General features: G+C 37.4%; 1 protein-coding gene across 2 annotated transcripts in view; it reads right to left on the bottom strand.

The window, feature by feature from the left end:
- Nucleotides 1–5,447: 5,447 nt before the first annotated feature.
- The window catches only part of IMPA1 (inositol monophosphatase 1), a 35,114-nt gene continuing 21,774 nt past the window's right edge, over nucleotides 5,448–18,787 (bottom strand). For both annotated transcript variants that reach the window (XM_082719625.1, XM_082719626.1), the window contains exons 8-9: nucleotides 8,940–9,091; nucleotides 5,448–6,991 (exon numbers count right to left, since the gene is read on the bottom strand). In XM_082719625.1, coding sequence (XP_082575751.1) covers nucleotides 6,876–6,991; nucleotides 8,940–9,091 — 268 coding nt within the window. In that variant the 3' untranslated portion in view covers nucleotides 5,448–6,875. The remainder of the gene's footprint in view (nucleotides 6,992–8,939; nucleotides 9,092–18,787) is intronic.

The raw sequence follows: 18,787 nt of genomic DNA, 5'->3' as shown, positions 1-18,787 counted from the left end.
CCCTTTATGCCTGTTAATAACTACTTGATGTACTTAGGTGCTCCAATATTGAGTGCATAGATACTTAAAACTGTTATACTCTCTTGTAGGATTGACTCCTTTATCATTATGTAATGCTCTTCCTTTGTCCTTTGCTATTCTTTATTATTTTTTTAAAGACTTTATTTATTTGACAGAGATTACAAGTAGGCAGAGAGGCAGGCAGAGAGAGAGAGGAGACAGCAGGCTCCCTGCTGAGCAGAGAGCTGATGCGGGGCTTGATCCCAGGACCCTGGGATCATGACCTGAGCTGAAGGCAGAGGCTTTACCCACTGAGCCACCCAGGCGAACCTAGTCTTTGTTTTAGTCTACTTTGTGTGATATAATCATTGCTGTCCTGGCTCCCCTCCCCTCACACACACCATTTCCACTTCTATTTGCATTGTATATCTTTTTCCATCCTTTCACTTTCAGATGGTATGGGTCTTTAGGTCTGAGGTCTCTTGCAGGCACCATATAGATGGGTCTTGTGTTTTAATCCATTGTGTCACTCTATATCATTTGATTGAATTATTTGGACCACTTACATTTAAAGAAATTATTCAAAATATTTTTCAAAAAAATTATAGGAATGTATTTGCTGACTTTTGTTAATCGTTTCCTGGTTTTTGTTTTTGTGGTTGTTTTCGTTACTTCTTGTAAGGCACATAACTAGAGGTGCCTCCTCAGGGTGCGGCCCAGAATAAAGATGGCGCCGGCTTGCTGTCTCTTCCGGCCAACAACGTGCCAATTTCACAGTTCCGGTTCCTGAAACCTATGGCACTTCCTCCTCTCGCCTGACACGCCTTACCCAGCAACTGCTACTTGGCATAATCTTATTGGCTCTTCCCCCTCTGTCCTCACTTCCCTTCTGCTGCTCTATATAAGGTGTGCCCCCGCACAATAAAGTGAGATCCTGCTTCGACAGATCCCCCCAGCCCGGTGTCTTCTGTGGGTGCGTTCCGGGTTCGCGACACTCGCCATCCCGCTCAGCCCCAAGGAGAGGCCTCCGGCTGGCCCGGGTGCCTCCTCCCCTCGGCGGGGAGCCCAACAACTTCTTTTACTTTCTTTCCTTGTAATTGATAACTTTCTATAGTATTTTGCTTGGCTCTCTTTAACCTTATCTTTTGGGTACCTGCTATAGGTTTTGGGTTTGTGGTTACCGTAAGGTTCATATATAGGTTCCTAAGTATATAGCAGTCTATATTGTTGATGGTCATTTAAGTTTGATCACATTGACCACATTATAAAATATCTTCTTTCATCCCCCTCCATACTTTTTTAATATGTTATATTTTTATCTTTTAATTCATAATTTACTTCTAATTATGGCCTTTTCCAACTTTAAAGAATTCCCTTTAGCATTTTAAAAATATTTATTTATTTTACATACAGCATGAGCAGGGGGAGGGCAGGGAGGTATAGAGAGAGAAAGAGAGAGAAGCAGACTTCCCACTAAGTGTAGAGCCCAGAGTAAGGTTCGATCTCATGACCCTGAGATCATGATCTGAGCTGAAATCAGGAGTCAGATGCTTAACCAACTGAGCCACTCAGGGTCCCCAAATTCCCTTTAACGTCTTTTAAGTCTTATTTAGTGGTGAACTCCTTAACCTTTTTTCTGTGCAAGTCTTACCTCTCTTTCACTTCTGAATGATAAACTTGCTGGGTGATTATTCTTGGATATACATTTAAGCTCTTTGAATATACTGTGCCACTCCTCTCTGGTCAGCAGTTTCTGCTGAAAAATTCACTGATAGCCTTATGGAGTTTCCTGTGCTTAACTTTTTTGCTTCTCTTGATGCTTTCAGAACTCTAATTTTATCTTTAGCCCTTGCTGTTTAAACTATTGTGTGTTTTTGGGTGGACCTCCTTGGGCTCATCTTATTTGGAACTCTGTTTCCTGAACTGGAGGTCAGTATCCTTCCCTAGGTTAGGGAAGTTTTCAGCCATTCTTTCTTTCAAATAAGTTTTCTGCCAAATAAGTTTTCTTCAAATAAGTTTTTTCTAACTCCTTCTGGAACACCTATAATGTAAATGTTCACTTGATGTTGTCCAAAAGCTCCCCTAACCTTTCATTTTTAAAAATTCTTTTTTTCTTTTTGCTGTTCAGCTTGGGTGCTTTCCATTATCCCCCAAATGGCTGATCCATTCTTCTGCATCCACTAAGACTCTTGATTCCCTGTAGTGTATTTTTCTTTTTTCATTTAAAAAATTTTTTTTTCTCAAGGATTTTATTTATTTATTTGACAGAGAGACAACAAGAGAGGGAACACTAGCAGAGAGTGGGAGAGGGAGAAGCAGGCTTCCTGCTGTGCAGGGAGCCTGATGTGGGGCTTGATCCCAGGACCCTGGGATCATGACCTGAGCCGAAGACAACCACTTAATGACTGATCCACCCCAGCGCCCCTTTTTTAAAGGCTTTATTTATTTATTTGACAGACAGAGATTACAAGTAGGCAGAGAGGCAGGCAGGGAGAGAGAGGAGGAAGCAGGCTCTCCGTTCAGGTCATGATCCTAGGGTCCTGGGATCGAGCCCCGCATTGGGCTCTCTGCTCAGCAGGGAGCCTGCTGTCTCCTATCTCCCTTTCTGCCTGCCTCTCTGCCTACTTGTAATCTCTGTCAAATAAATAAATAAAATCTTTTAAAAATAGTAATAATAAAACAAAAAATAGCAAGAGACAAAGGAAGAGCATTACATAATGATAAAGGAGTCAATTCTACAAGAGAGTATAACAGTTTTAAGTATCTATGCACTCAATATTGGATCACCTAAGTACATCAAGTAGTTATTAACAGGCATAAAGGGAGAATTTGACATTGATATAATAATAGTATGGGATTCTAACACCGAAGGCAGAGGCTTTAACCCACTGAGCCACCCAGGCGCCCCTAGTCTTTGTTTTAAAGTCTACTTTGTGTGATATAAGCATTGCTATCCTGGCTCCCCTCCACCCCCACACCATTTCCACTTCTATTTATATAGTCTTTTAAATTCACTATTGTGCTTTAAGATGGTCTTTGCTATTTTTGGCTCTCTATATTTCCAGGTAAGTTGTTAGCCCTCAAGACCTCACCCAAACCATTAGTATTTGGTGGACTGCATTCAATTTACATCAATTTGACAGGAATTAACAATGGAAAAAATAGTGTTCTAAACAATAAATATGTATATTATTACTATTCAGATCTTTTAAAAATTTGTTATGTTTTGTACTTTTTCTGTGCTGAGTTCTTGTACATCTTTCATTAGACAAATATTGAATAGTATTTAATGAAGATCCATAGTACTTAAAAAGCTATCTTATGTGTTTCTAGCTTACACAAATATTTTGTACTTTGACCTTATCTCTAGTAACACCACTAAAGACACTAATTAGAAAGAAAATCCAAAAGGATCTGCAAATAACCTAAGTGGGAAATCAGACAGTGAATTAGTTTTATTTCTCCAATCAATCCATTTTTTTTCTCATTTAATTTCTTACTTTAGTTACCATATAGTATGTCATTAGTTTTTGATGTAGTGCTCCAAGATTCATTGTTTACATGTAATACCCAGTGCGCCATGCAATATGTGCCCTCCTTAATACCCATCACTGGGCTCTCCCCTTTCCCCTCTAAAACCCTCGGTTCATTTCTCAGAGTCCACAGTCTCTCATGGTTCATCTCCCCCTCCAATTCCACCACCCTTCACTTTTCCCTTCCTTCTCCTAATGTTTTCCATTGCTATTACTGAGGTTCCACAAGCAATCAATCCTTATACTGTTTTTTGTTTTTGTTTTACCTTGCACTGAAGGCTATAGATTTCCCTATAAGCAGTGCTTGACCTGTACGTGCAAATTTTAATGTTATATTTTCATTAAAATAAACCCTGAAAAACTGAAGAACTTTCAAGGGATAATGACAGAGATAGAATTAAGGAATGGTATAACATTAAAAGAGTAAATAAAGGGGTAGGAAGATAAGGAAGTCCCTTAGAAACAAAAGCAAAGAGATGTTAAATAGAAAATAAGAGGATAAATCTAGGAGGTCCAATACCTGAATAATAGAAATTCCAGAAAGAGGACAGAGAATCAGGCAGGGAGGAAATGATGAAAGAAGCAAAACACTAAAGGACTTAAATTCCCAGAATGAAAGGATATGAATAACTAATTAGTACAATGGATGAAAAAAAAATTCCTATCACTAGGAAATTTAGGATTTTCTTTTGATTTCAGGAGTTTTCTAATATTTTCAATAAAAAGAGACTTGGTTAATGGATTGAAAATTGAAAGACTTCTCATCCTCAATTCTGAAGTGAGGCAAATTCTGAGGGAAAACTGTTTTCAAGCTAGCATTTTAGAACTACCCAAACTGGGTGCCTGGGTGGCTCAGTGGGTTAAGCCTCTGTCTTCTTCTGCTCAGGTCATGATCTCAGATCCTGAAATAGAGCCTTGCATTGGGTTCTCTGCTCAGCAGGGAGCCTCCTTCCCCCCCCCCCCCGCCTGCTTCTCTGCCTACTTGTGATCTCTCTCTGTCAAACAAATAAATAAAATCTTAAAACAAAACTAAACAAAACTACCCAAACTATCAATGAAGGGACAGACATTTTCTTGGGAGATTTCAAAACCTTACCTCTAAGCATCTGGAAGATGGGTGCACCAAAAGGAGAGAATGAGCAGGAAGATCAAGGACAAAGATGACTGAACACAAGAGAAATAAAAAGAAGGGCCAGAGCTGTGGTGCAGCATACTTACTTAGCCAGTAACCAGTTTACACTGGAAGAAAAGGAAAAGGGCCCCCAAAAGTGTATCTATAGGAGGAAAAGAAAACAGTGCTAATAGAACAGAATACCTGATTAAGGTTTGACAAGTAGGAAACAAAGAGGTTTTACAATCCTGGGGAAAATGTACTGATTTCAGGAAGAACAAGTTGCACAGGAGAGAAAATATAATCATAACACACTACTAGTTAGCTAACCAGTGAATAAAAGTCCTAAGTTAAACACTGAATATAAATTTAACAGTAACAAGAAAGATATTCTTGTAATAGGAGGATGAAAAGGAAGAGGTAAAGGTAACTCACGGGTGAGTTAAAAGTACAAAATCCTTATCTTCTATAACAGCAAGTTAACAGATAATGAATAAAACCCATAAATATCTAACAATATATCCCTCCTTAAAAAGATGGAGGTAAATACTAGAAGAAATTGTAAAAGAGTTGGAGAGATGGACTATTACTCAAATTTTCAAACTACTGTTGGATAACTCACTTGCCAATCCTTTTTCAACATTCAAAGAAATTTCAGCCACTGATTATCTAATTGCATTTAGAATAAAAAATTAAGTCTTTTAGAAAAGCTGGGAAAACAGTAGGCAAAAACCCCAAGAACATATAATCAATCACAACTGCAAATGTCAAATATTTACAACTCAACACAAAACACCTAGAAGTACTTTAAACCAGAAATTTTAACAACATTCAATCATAGTTACTTAAAATTTTTCATCAGTCTTAATTAAAATAAATTTAATTGAAAAATTAACCGTAGAGTAATATAGTACAAGATATTTTTACTGCACATGACAACAGCACAAATACAGTATAATACTCAAATCTTAGTATATTTTTAAATATATTAGATGTGCACAACAATAAAATAACCTCCTACTTTACAGATGCACTTTTCATTCTATCAAATACAAGGCTCACATGAGACCTTAAAAAATCTTCTGTTCAAGAGCCCAGGGACAAGGCTAAGCAGTCAATCAACCTTTTAAAACATCTATAAACCAGAATAATTTTCTTCGAGTTTCATAAGCCAAAGACTATTAAGGAATATTTTAAGCCTGAATCGAATATGGTAGCAAAGAAATTAAGAAATTTGGGGAAAAAAACATAGTTCAATATTAACAATAAAGTATATCTGCCAGGTTCTAGGTTTTCCTTGGCACAACCATGAAGCGTGAACATCTTTAAAACATGAATATTGAATTCGGTACAATTTTACAGTGTATCTAATTATAGTAGAAAAGTACATAGCTGATGAGAATGCTTTTTTGAAACAGCTTCTTGAATCCAAATAAATACTGTAATGCAGGGTCTTAGAAAATATATTAACTATAGAAATGCCCACAATTAGAAATGATATCTGGCAATATGGTAATTGAAATGGTATGGCAATGTGAAATGTTAAAAGGAATGATGTTAAACATGAAAACGATGATGGGATAATTTTTACTTTAAAACCTAAAATAAAAATAAAGAGTGGTGAGCTCATTACTTTATGTATGTTATAAGTAGGAATTGTTACCTCCAAAATATTTATTCTTTCAATGCTTATTTTTTAATTGCCCATATTTGACAGATACTCTGCTAGGTGCTATGTGAACACTGACGAGTAAAACTAGGTTCTCTGAAAAGAAAAATACCTTGGTCTAGGAAGTACCCATTATAGACTTACAAATTTAATTAAATATGGCTTTGGGAACTAAGGAGAAAATCTTTTCTAAAAAGTTACCTCTCTAATTAAGAATGCTATGCACATAGTCAATTTCAGAGGCTCATACATACTCAGAAACTCTAAATTGCTAACTATTGCAGTTGATGTGATTGATACCTTGTCTCATCAACTGCCTGTGTGTTTTTCCCCAAAGCACATTCTTACACACAAAATTTTTTAAAACAATGAAATATTTCCTCTGTTCTTTCATCCCCAGTCTTAGTAAAATATAAAACAAAATCCAATTTTTCATCTGGATTTCAAAGAATTTAAACCAAACATATTCCACACGCGAAACAAACATCCTAAGTTTTATAACACCATCAGTGTGTCAGCAAATATGGGGCGAAACAGTTGTGACTACGTGGTGCTGCTGCAATTACTCTTCATCGTCTCTTTGAAGTGGTATCACCTGAATTTCTTTGGCTATCCTTTCTGCTAAGGTTTTATTATTCGCAGCAATTATTCTTCGTGACATCAAGTCAAATGGCGCACCTAAAATCAAACCAAACATGATTCCTGTAAAACTAGTATAGTATGTGTATTGGTCATTCATAGCATTTTAATACTTTGTTTTCTTTAAAAAAAAAAAAACTGTCATTATCATAATGTTTAAGCTTTGGCAATACATAAATGAGTTTTAAGAATCTTTTAGTAAATACCAGAGGTTTTTGGGGAGGGGGGGACTCTCAATCATACCAGTCTGAAAAATGTCATTTTTTTTTCTAAATTTAAATTCATGAGTTAACATGCAATGTAATATTAGCTTCATCTACTTCTTTCCTGTGTTCTTTTTCTAATCTTTTTATCACTCTTATTACCTCTTTCATGTTTGGGAATCTATGGACAGGAAATCTGACTCCACAGCACAGCATTTTCATATCACTCTCCTTCCCATTTCTTTACTTCTTCATTGCTTTTCTCCCTGATCACTGGTGAATACTTTTAGCCCAGGTTCACTCTTCACTTAAAAAATTTTCACCATCTTGGGGCACCTGAGTGACTCAGTGGGTTAAAGCCTCTGCCTTCGGCTCAGGTCATGATCTCAGGGTCCTGGGATCAAGCCCCACATCGGGCTCTCTGCTCCGTGGGGAGCCTGCTTCCTTCTCTCTCCACCTGCCTTCTGTCTACCTGTGATGCCTGTCTGTCAAATAAATAAAATCTTTTAAAAAAAAAAGAGTTCCGATGTACAACATTTATTTAACCTGGACTAATGGGGAAAGAATGGAGATAGCGTTCATATTTAAGTAATGTGTTCACGCCAGGGACAAAACGAAGATTTTGACAAACTGAGTCACGCTCCAGCTCACTATATGGAACACACATCTGAAAGTAAAAGAAATACGGCCACAGCAAGCACTGCTACAGATTCTGGACAATATTAATGGTCATACTGAAATAATATTATACTTTTGAATTTTCTTTGTTGTATAGTTTGGTTTATTTTTAATTTAAAAATGTTTTGGTTTCGGGACGCCTGGGTGGCTCAGTTGGTTGAGCGGCTGCCTTCGGCTCAGGTCATGATCCCAGCGTCCTGGGATCAAGTCCCACATCGGGCTCCCTGCTTGGCAGGGAGCCTGCTTCTCCTTCTCCCTCTGCCTCTGCCTGCCACTCTGTCTGCCTGTGCTTGCTCTCGCTTCTCTCTCTATGACAAATAAATAAATAAAATATTTAAAAAAAAAATGTTTTGGTTTCATAGTTGTATCTTAAATTTGGTTTTATGTTTACACATGTATAAGTGATTTTAAAATAAAGTAATTCAAGATGGAAAAAAAAAGAGTTCCTGATACTCATGTCTGAAGAGGCTTAATCATTTATCATTATTAATCCCACATTATAATTAGCTTCTTATCCTTGCCTCTATCTCTAAATTTGTTTTTTATTTTTTGCTTTTTTTTTTTTTAGATTTTATTTGGCAGAGATCATAAGTAGGCAAAGAGGCAGGCAGAGTCAGAGAGGGAAGCAGGCTCCCTGCTCAGCAAAGAGCCCAATGCAGGCTCTGATCCCAGGACCCTGGGATCATGACCCGAGCCAAAAGCAGAGGCTCAACCCCGAGCCACCCAGGCGCCCCTCAATTTGTTATTCTTATTTTGCAGAAAACTACATGCCTTGTTTTTGTTTTGTCTTTAAGAATTTATGTAATAGGGGCGCCTGGGTGGCTCAGTGGGCTAAAGCCTCTGCCTTCGGCTCAGGTCATGATCCCAGATCCTGGGATCGAGCCCCGCATCGGGCTCTTTGCTCAGCAGGGAGCCTGCTTCCTCCCCTCTCTCTCTGCCTGCCTCTCTGCCTACTTGTGATCTCTGTCAAGTAAAATAAATAAAATCTTTAAAAAAAAAAAAAAGAATTTATGTAATAAATATATATTAAACATTAAAGGAAAAAAGCTACATATAAAGGAAAGTCCAACAGAGAGAAAAATGCTTTTACTGTTCTATAATTTTACCTGTCACGTCCAATAGTACTCCACCAGCTTCGGTAACAATAATGCCAGCTCCTGCCATATCCCAGCAGTGAATTCCCATTTCATAATAGGCATCTGCAACTCCAGCTGCCACAAGGCACATATTAACAGCTGCTGTTCCAACACCTCGGATCCTAACAAATAACATTTAAAAATCAGATTGAAAAATATCTTTCAAAAAGACTCCTCCTCTAGTTTAATTGTTGAGAGAATTTACAAGTTAAAAATAAAAACTTATCTAATTATCATGATATACTATACAGATGACAAAATTAATCCCCACAGAGCAATCGTTTAGTAAGCTAAACTCTAAAAGATATATTCAGGGGGAAAAAAATGGAAAAAATGCCATCATTCTTCTATAATGGCATGCATGTATATTCATATTTGTCTCAACGCAGGGACTACAGCCCCATAATACAAGCAGTCTCTAGGAGGAGTAGAATATGTTATTGGTCACTGCCACATGTGTGCACATCAGAATGTGTGACTAAAGGGTTCACGGCACGCCTGGGCTCTGGTGAGACGGAAGCCGACCTGAAAAGAGTATTACAGGTTTGTACCTCTTCACTGGAAATATCAATGTAAATATGGATACTGCTTTGATAGCCATTACAGTAATAACCAATTCAAGAAAGAATCACTAATAAATGCCAAAATGAGCAAGCGCAAGACTGGTATTTACATAATGTCAAATTACCTCCCCCAACATATGCAATGCATGCATATATCATTTTATTGTGTTTTATTTTTATCACATATCATATATATTGATTTTTTTTACAAACTGAATCTATTGGTACTTCATGTCTCTTTATCACATTTTGGTAATTCTTACAATATTTCAAAATTTTTCATTATTATGTTGATCAATGATTATGACTCACTGAAAGCTAAGATGATTAGCATTTTTAGTAATAAAATGTTAAGGTATTATGCACATTGCTTTTTTAGACATAATGCTATTATATACTTCATATACCATGGTATAATAAAAACATAACTTAGATGCACTAGAAAACCAAAAAATTCATTTGACTTGCTTTACTGAAGTAGTTGCTTTATTGCTGTAGTCTAGAACCAAACCTGCAATATGACTGAGGTATGCCTGTACCTATAATGGAAAAGCATCTTTATAATGGTCTACCAATATCAAGTGAACTAACTTATTATCACCAATAATGGGACAAAAAGCTATCAAGTGCCTCCTCCTATTATGCACTGAGAAAGAAATAACATCGCTTCTCTAACATTCCTGACAAAAATGTATAACTCCAATCTTGAGGAAACCAGACAAATCCAAATCAAGGACTTATTACTACAAAATAACTGATATACATTTTTCAAAAATAGCAAGAGCATAAAAGACCAAGACCAAGCATCTGTTCCAGATTTTTAAAAACTGATGATAAAGGACAACTAAATGCAATGTTTGATCCTGGGTTGAATCTTGGATCTGATTTTTTTCAAAGTTTGAATAAAGTGTCACTATATTAGATAATATATCACTTTTAACTTCCTGATTTTTACAACTGCATTATAGTTATGTTAGGGAGTATCCCTGTTATTAAAGAACACTGAAATATTTAAGAAAAAGTGTTCATCATGTCTGCAAGTAATTTTCAAGTGATTTTTACTCAAACTCCTTTTGTAATTATTTAAACCCCTTCATATAAGGCCGTGAGATCTGTTCATTGAAAAGGAAATAACAGGAGTTGGGGGGAGCAGGACAATGGAGTGGTAGGAGCATCCTGAGCTCAACTCCTTCCACAGATACACCAAGATAACAGCTCTATCTGTGCAAGTCACTCTGAAAAATGACCCAAAGTCTGGCATCCAAAGTTAACTGTGGAAAGACCAAATCTTCTGCCCTCTTTAGGGCAGAATGGGACAGAGCTGCCCTGGAACCAACCCCCCCTGGATGAGACTAAAACAGAGAGGAGCGACATCCCAAGTGTGGAGAAGTGAGATGATCAGACTCCATGCCAGGTACCCCAGGCACTAGGGAACCACACTGCGAAGATGAGTTCCCATAACATTTGGCTCTGATAACCAGTGAGGCTTAACTTTGAAAGCTGTTAAAGTCAGCAGGGTTTAACTCCAGGTACTTTAAAAATCAGCAGGCTTAGCTCTGGAAGAGCTAAAGCGCAATGGGAAACTGTCCTTGCCCTAAAATAACCCAAAACAAAAAACCTATAATAAATATCCCAGCCTAGATACAGCATAGAAGCAGCAATTTGAAAAGTGCTTGTGGTATACACAGAAAGAGACTTATTTACTAATCACAGAACAAGTGCTGGAGGGGCAGGAATCTTCAGGAAACTTCTCCAAGAACAAAAGTATACACAGGCACCACTTCACTTCCTCTCCCCTAGCCTAAATAGCCTGACACATGTGGGAATCTGTGTAAACCCTATCCACCTATCTCACTAGCACTATATACCTCACCCTCCCCATACAGCCCACACCCACAACTTGATAGGTATCCCCGAAAAGCAGCTCGTGCCCACCACATCCAGCAAACAGCCCCAGCAAGGACTAGCACCACTGCAAAGTGACTCTTTCTTGGGTAGAGGCAGGGATAACCCCACACACCAGCACACCCACAGTTCCAGCAACCAAACCTGTGAGCTGGCCACCCCAGGAGAGTGCTCTGCACTTGGTGTGCCTGCAGCTACAGCAAACAGACTGGGTATAGATATCTACTCTGACTGCCCACCCCTCCCACCAATAAAAGCTTCTCAGGGAGCCCCACAGGGAAAGTGCCCTGCCTTTTGAAATGCCCATAGCTAAGGCAAACTAGATGTAGACACCTCCCACATACATCCATACAGTAGTCTCAAGCCTCTCAGTGGTGCAGGACTAAACCTGGTATGATGTGCCCATAGCAAGCAAAATAAGACAGGTCACTATAGCCAACTGGACTAAAGGCAAATGTGACTGGGCCACAACAGCAGGTGCACAGAGCCCACAAAGACACCCCTGTAGTGCCTGGTTCTGATGCTCGGGGGCACTGGGCTCCAGGGCACAGAAGCTTTTCTTCATAAGGCCACTACTTTCAAGACCAGGAGACAGAGTTGACCTTCTTAATACACAGACCCAGAGTTTGAACAAATGAGGAGAGAGAAGACTATATCCCAAATGAAAGAACAAGAAAAAAAATCGCAGCAAAAAAGCTAAAATGACATGGAGATAAGCACTATGCCTGATAAAGAATTCAAAGTAACGGTCATAAAGATATTCCCCACTCAAGGGACTTGAGGGAAAAAAAAAAAAAAAGATCACAGATCTTCAACAAAAAGATAGAAAAATAAAAAAGGAACCTAACAGAGATGAACTCAATAATGGGGGGAAAAAACACACTAGAGGGAATCAACAGAACAAAGGATTGAAAAGAACAGAGTGGTGATCTAGAAAACGGTAATGGAAAGCAACTAAGCTGCACTAAAAATAAATAAATAAATAAAGGAAGATAAGGAAACTCCATGATTTCATCAAGCATAATAACATAAGCATTATAGGGATCTCAGAAGGAAAAGAGAGAAAGAAAACTTATTTGAAAAAATAATAGCTGAAAAATTCCCTAACCTGAGGGAAGAAACAGACCTCCATATTCAGGAGGCAAAGCATCTAAGGAAAGCCACATCTCCCTACATTATCATTACTTTCTGCCTCATTAATTATTAAAAGAATTGTAAAAGCAACAAGAGCAAAAACAGTTGCATACAAAGGAAACCCCATAAGGCTATCAGCTGATTTCTTGGTAGAAACTTTGCAGGCTAGAAGACAGTGTCATGATATATTCAAAGTGCTTAAAGGAAAAAACCTGCAACCAGAATACTCTCTCCAGCAAGATAATGATTTAGAATAAAAGGAGAGATAGAGTTTCCCAGACAAACAAAAGTTAAAGGAGTTCATTACCACTAAGCTAGCTTTACACAAAATGTTGAAAGGAATTCTGAGTGGAAAGAAAAGGCCCTAACAGTAAGACAATTATGAAAGGAAGAAATTTCATAAATAAATAAAAATAAATAATAAAGATAGGCAAAATCTCTTAAAAAACCAGTATGGAGATGAAAACACAAAAGCAGTAAAATGAATTATACATGCAATACTGAATCAAGGATACACAAAATAAAATTATATAAAATATAACATTCATAAAATGTGGGTAGGGGAGTAAATATTTCGTACTTTTAGAATCTGTTTGAACTTAAGTGACCCTCAACTTAATACAGACTGCTATACCCATAAGATGTTATATATTAACTTAATGGTAACTGCAAATCTAAAACCTATAATAGATAAACACACACAAAAAAAGAGATAGGAATTAAAAGTGTAACACCAAAAAGCCATCAAAACAAAGGGGAAGAGAATAAGAGAAGGAATGGAGAAAAACAACCAGAAAGTAAGTCACAAAATGGCAATAAGAACATACCTGTGAATAATTACTTTAAAGGTAAAAGGACAAAATGCTACAATTAAAAGATACAGGGTGACTGAAAAGATTAAAAAAAAAAAGAAAGAGAGAGAGAGACCTATCCATTTGCTGCCTATAAGAGGCTTACTTTAGACCTAAAGACATGTATACACTTAATGGATGGAAGAAGATTCCATGCAAACAGCAGTGAAACAAAAAGCCAAGGTAGCAATATTTAGATCACATAAAACTGTCTTATGTTACAGTCTCTGTTTTAAAGTCTAAGCCTGGCATTATATAATGATAAAGGGAACATTCTAAAAAGAGGATGTAACAGCTGTAAATGTCTATGCACCCAACACTGGACAACCAAATATATAAAGCAACTACTAACAGGCATAAAGGGAGAAATTGACAATAATAGTAGGTGGCTTTAACACAACACTTACATCAGTGTAAGACCATCCAGAGAAAAAAATCAACAGGAAACAGTATTTTTGAACAACACATTAGACCAATGGACCTAACAGATATATATACAACATTCTACCTGAAAACAGCAGAATATATGTTCTTTTCAAGTGCACACAGAACATTTTCCAGAACAGATCACATGTTAAGCCATAAAACATATCTCAATAAAATCCGTAAAACTGAAATCCTATCAAGCATCTTTTCTGACCACAACAATGTAACACTAGAAATCAATTACAAGAGGAAATCTAGAAAGAACACAAATACACAGAGGCTAAACAACATGCTAGTAGACAATCAATGGGTCAACCAAAAAAAAAAAAAAAAAAAAAAGTCAAAGAGGGAATAAAATCTATGGAGATAAAAGAAAATACAACTGTCCAAAATCTTTGAGATGCAGCAAAAAGCAGTTCTAAGAGGGAAGTTTGTATCAATACAAGCCTAAATCAGAAACAAGAAAAATCTCAAACACCTAACCTTACATCTAAGAAATCTATAGAAAGAACAAAGCCCAAAGCTAATAGAAGGAAATATTAAGGCTAGAGCAGAAATAGAGACAGAAAGAAATAGAGACAGACAGACAGAAAGAAAGAAAGAAAGAAAGAAAGAAAGAAAGAAAGAAAGAAAGAAAATGTCAGTGAAACTAGGAACTGGTTCTCTGAAAAGATAAAGCTGATAAGCCTTTAGCCAGATTCAGCAACAAAAAAAAAAAAAGAAAGGACTGAATCAGAAGTGAAGGAGGATAAATAACAACTGATAGCACAGAAATGCAAAGGATTATAAGAATATTATGAAAATTATATTGGGCAACCTAGAAGAAATGAATAAATTCCTAGAAACATGTAAATGTCCACACCTGAATCAGAAGAAATAGAAAATTTGAACAAACTAACTGCTAGCAGTGAAACTCAATCAGTAATCAAACTCCTAGCAAACAACAGTCTAGGACCAGATGGATTTACAGGTGCATTGTACCAAACATTTAAGGAAGAGTTAATACTAAAATAAATTTAAAAAAATAAAGAATATGTATTCTTCTCAAACTATTCCCCCCAAAAATATTAGAAGGAAAGCTCCCAAATTAATTCTGAGGTCAGCATTACTCTGACACCAAAACCAAAGACACTACAAAAGAAGAAAACTACAAGTTAGTATCTCTGATCAACACAGATGCAAAATCCTCAACAAAATATTAGCAAGCCAAGTTCAAGAATACATTAAAATGATCATTCACCATGATCAAGTGGAATTTAGTCCAAAGATGTAGGGATAGTTTAACAGTCACAAATCAATATCATACACCACATCAACAAAATGAAAAGTAAAAATCACACGATCATCCCACTAGAGGCAGAAAAAGTGTGATGAATTTCAACACCTATTTATGTTAAAAACCCTCAGCAAAATTGGTTTACAGGGAACATAGCTCAACATAATAAAGGCCATATATGAAAACCCCACAGCTAACATTATGCTCAATGGTAAAATACTGACTGATAGCTTTTCCTCTAAGAGCAGTAACAAGACAAGGATGTCCACTCCCATCACTTTTCTTCAACATACTGGGAGCCCTAGTTGCAACAATCACACAAGATAAAGGAATAAAAGGCATCCAAATTGGTAATGAAGAAGTAAAACTGTCACTACTGGCAGCTGCGCAGCTACTATACATAGAACACCCTAAAGACTCCACCAAAATACAGTTAAAAATGAGACATGTTTACGCCAAATCAATTTTTAAAAAAGATTAAAATTATGTGATGCCTTTGATTCCAAATATGCTTTCCTGCCTATTTCTTACTGCATATCAGATTTAAGAAAGAACTAGTAACAAATGTAAAACAGACATTTGACTGCTTTTCAAATACATAAAACCAAGTTAACTTTAGTGGCTTTTGATAGTTTATATAAAGAATGGCATATGGAATTTTCCCCGTTTCTCATGGGCTATGTGATCGTTCATAGCTCATGTCCTAGAAAGCAAATATCAAGCTCTTTCATAAATGACCCCTTGGTATTTCTATTCAGAGATAGAACTGTAGGCTGGAAGAACTGCTACCTACTGGCAATGCTTCTGTTCATTTCTAATAAATATCATAGACTCTCAGGCAAGGGGCCTGATAGTCAGAAAAGAACATATTCTTTTATGGACAAATACTGCCAGAGAGTACTTAATTATCAAATAATCAAGACTGTGGTATAGATTTTACAAATGTGTTCTGAAGTCTATCTTAGTCTGATCCATTTGGAGAATTTTTGGCATAAAGTAAAGAAGAACTATCTTCAGTATCACAGAGATTTGAGTTTGCACCCCTACTTAGCTGCTTAAAACTGTAATCTTGAGAAAGTTTCCTCTTCAAGTTTTACTTTTCTTGTCATCAAAATGGGGATACCAACTTACTCTGTATACTGTTGTTAATGGTTATAATAAATATATGCAAAGCCCCTAGAAGAGTGCCTAACATCTGAAAGGTCCTCAAAGACTATATTTAAGATGAAATTATTCTTTAAACCATGATGCCAGAAAACATTACAGAAGCAAATCGATGTGCATTTCACCTAAATAAGTCCCTAAACATTAAACTAAAGGAAATAGACCTGTAATGATTTAACTTTGCTACATAAACATCATTTACTAGTTAGGAACTTATTAGACTGTTTCTACTTGTTTAAAACATTCATTCAAATTATAACTCTCTTTAGTTTCATGTGCATGTGTAAATAACCCTTCCAAATTCACATTCAATCAGCAGAATGTAAAAGATCCCAGAAAGAAATCAGTAAGTCAGCACTTCTTGGCAATATTTTCCTTGTTCTACCTTTAAGAACATACAAAAATAAAAGGGCACTGTATACTTTTTACTTCAGACCATGGAAATAGAAAAGGTTAAATTTATAAAGCACTTATAGCTCTTTTATGAATAACATAAATATTTTATTGCCTACAGTTAAAGTCCTTGCTTCAAAATAGTGCTGTAGCTACAGGCTTTTTTAATCATATTGCTCTTCCCTCAAGGATATCATTCTGAGACATTATATACCTTCTTTTCTTCTTCTTCTTCTTTTTAAGTAGGTCCCATGCCCAATGTGGGGCTTGAACTCATAACCCCAAGAATAAGAGTTGCATGCTCTAGACTGAACCAGCCACTCACCCCTAGGTCCTATACTTTCTTAACAGGAACTTTTTTTACTTTACTTATTACAAAACAGGTCACAGATCTACAGCCTAGAATTATAGTTTGTATCAGACCAAACTGTACATGTAATGTCCTGACTCCTAAAACGAAAATCTAATGTTTGAGACAGAGAAATGGTCTGGAAGCCAGGGTTCTAGTCACATCTCCATCTACCTGTGTGATCTCAGACAGTCACTTTACCTCTCCGAACCTCAGTCAAGTCATCTACAAATAAGTCTGGATTACCATATGGTCTTTGGTCAGTTTTAAGAGCCTTTTAAATCAATATTTTCAGAAGGCAAAAGGTAGGCATAATGGGTAGTGAAATAAAATCCCCAAAATCTGTGGTTATTATTTTTCTCTATTTTTCTTCATGAAAACAACCACAATAAAGGTCAGGAGAATTCTACTTAAAATACACATTAACTACACTAAATTTAAGAACCTCAAAACTCTAGCTTCCCTTTTAAGGACAAATGTATATACCTGTTTAATATTTGCTTTTAATTCTTCATCTACAAAACTTCCATTATAGAACGACCCTCAGGTTTGGAACACAATAGTGGCATTCTGATTTAAAACTCACTATTTTCTTCCCCCCCAAAATAAAAATAAAATCAATGAGGACAAGTAAAAACTATAGGAACCATTCCTTCAGCAATTCTAGGAACTAGAAAACATAAATTCTCTGTAACTAGTGGGAAAACAGAAAAATCCTAATATAGCACTGCAAGCTTGCGGATACAGAGTTGGGGAGAGAGGCAGAAAAGATTCTGTCACAAGGAGAAGAAGGGAGCAGAAGAGCCAGAGGGAACACAGACAAAGCTACCTTAAGAAAGAGAAAGTGAGGAGAGGAAGTAAGACGGCGGAAGAGTAGGAGACTGAAATATCATAATATCCCAGGAGTTCAGCTCGATAGTTACCAAACCATTCTGAATACCTACAAACTCAACAGGAGATAGAAGAAGAGCAGCAATTCTAGGAACAGAAAATCAACTACTTTCCAGATGGTAGAACATGCAGAGAAGTGAATCCAAAGCGATGGGAAGACAGACCACAGCAGGAGAGGCCAGCTCCTCGCAAGTGAGAGAGCACAAAATTGGAACTTTTATAAGTCTGCTCCACTGAAGGATGTCGCTCCAGAGACTAAGCGGGAGGGGGGGGGGTACAGCCCTTGCAGAGACAGTGTGGTTTCAGGACCTGCAGGGTGACAGAAAGACCAGGGGTGCCTGAGTATGGCAGAGCTCCCAGGTATCAGAGCAGGAAAGCCGGCTCCAGACATGGAGCTGAGGAGTGCAATCTCAGCTCGGGGTTACCTTAATCTGAGATCCGAGGCACAGTCAAGCCACTGCTCTTCCAGTAGGTACCCTACAAGTGGCAGATCCAGAAAGACCCCCTCCTTCCTCCTCTGAGAGGAGCAGCACAGGAGCACACTGCAGGAAACTGCTGGGTTTGGAAAGTCCAAACGGGGCTATGTGCCAAACATAGAAACACAGTCACAGGCAGAAGGAGCATGGAATGTGGCCGGAGACCAGGGAGATGGGAGGGAGTGACTGCTTTACTCTGAGGGTGCACTGAGGAGTGAGGCCCCAAGCTCTCGGCTCCTATAGGCTGGAGACTGGGAGGCTGCCATCTTCATTCCCTTCCTTCAAAGCTGTACGGAAATCATTCAGGGAACAAAAGCTCCCGAGAGAAAACCCAAGCAGATTACTTAGCCTGGCCCCTGGCAAGGGCGGTGCAATTCTGCCTCAAGCAAA

The sequence above is a fragment of the Mustela nivalis genome (genome assembly GCF_964662115.1).
Source record: "Mustela nivalis genome assembly, chromosome: 2".
NCBI lineage: Eukaryota > Metazoa > Chordata > Mammalia > Carnivora > Mustelidae > Mustela > Mustela nivalis.
The sequence above is the reverse complement of the archived record's forward strand: the minus strand, read 5'-3'. Positions and strand labels throughout refer to the sequence as shown.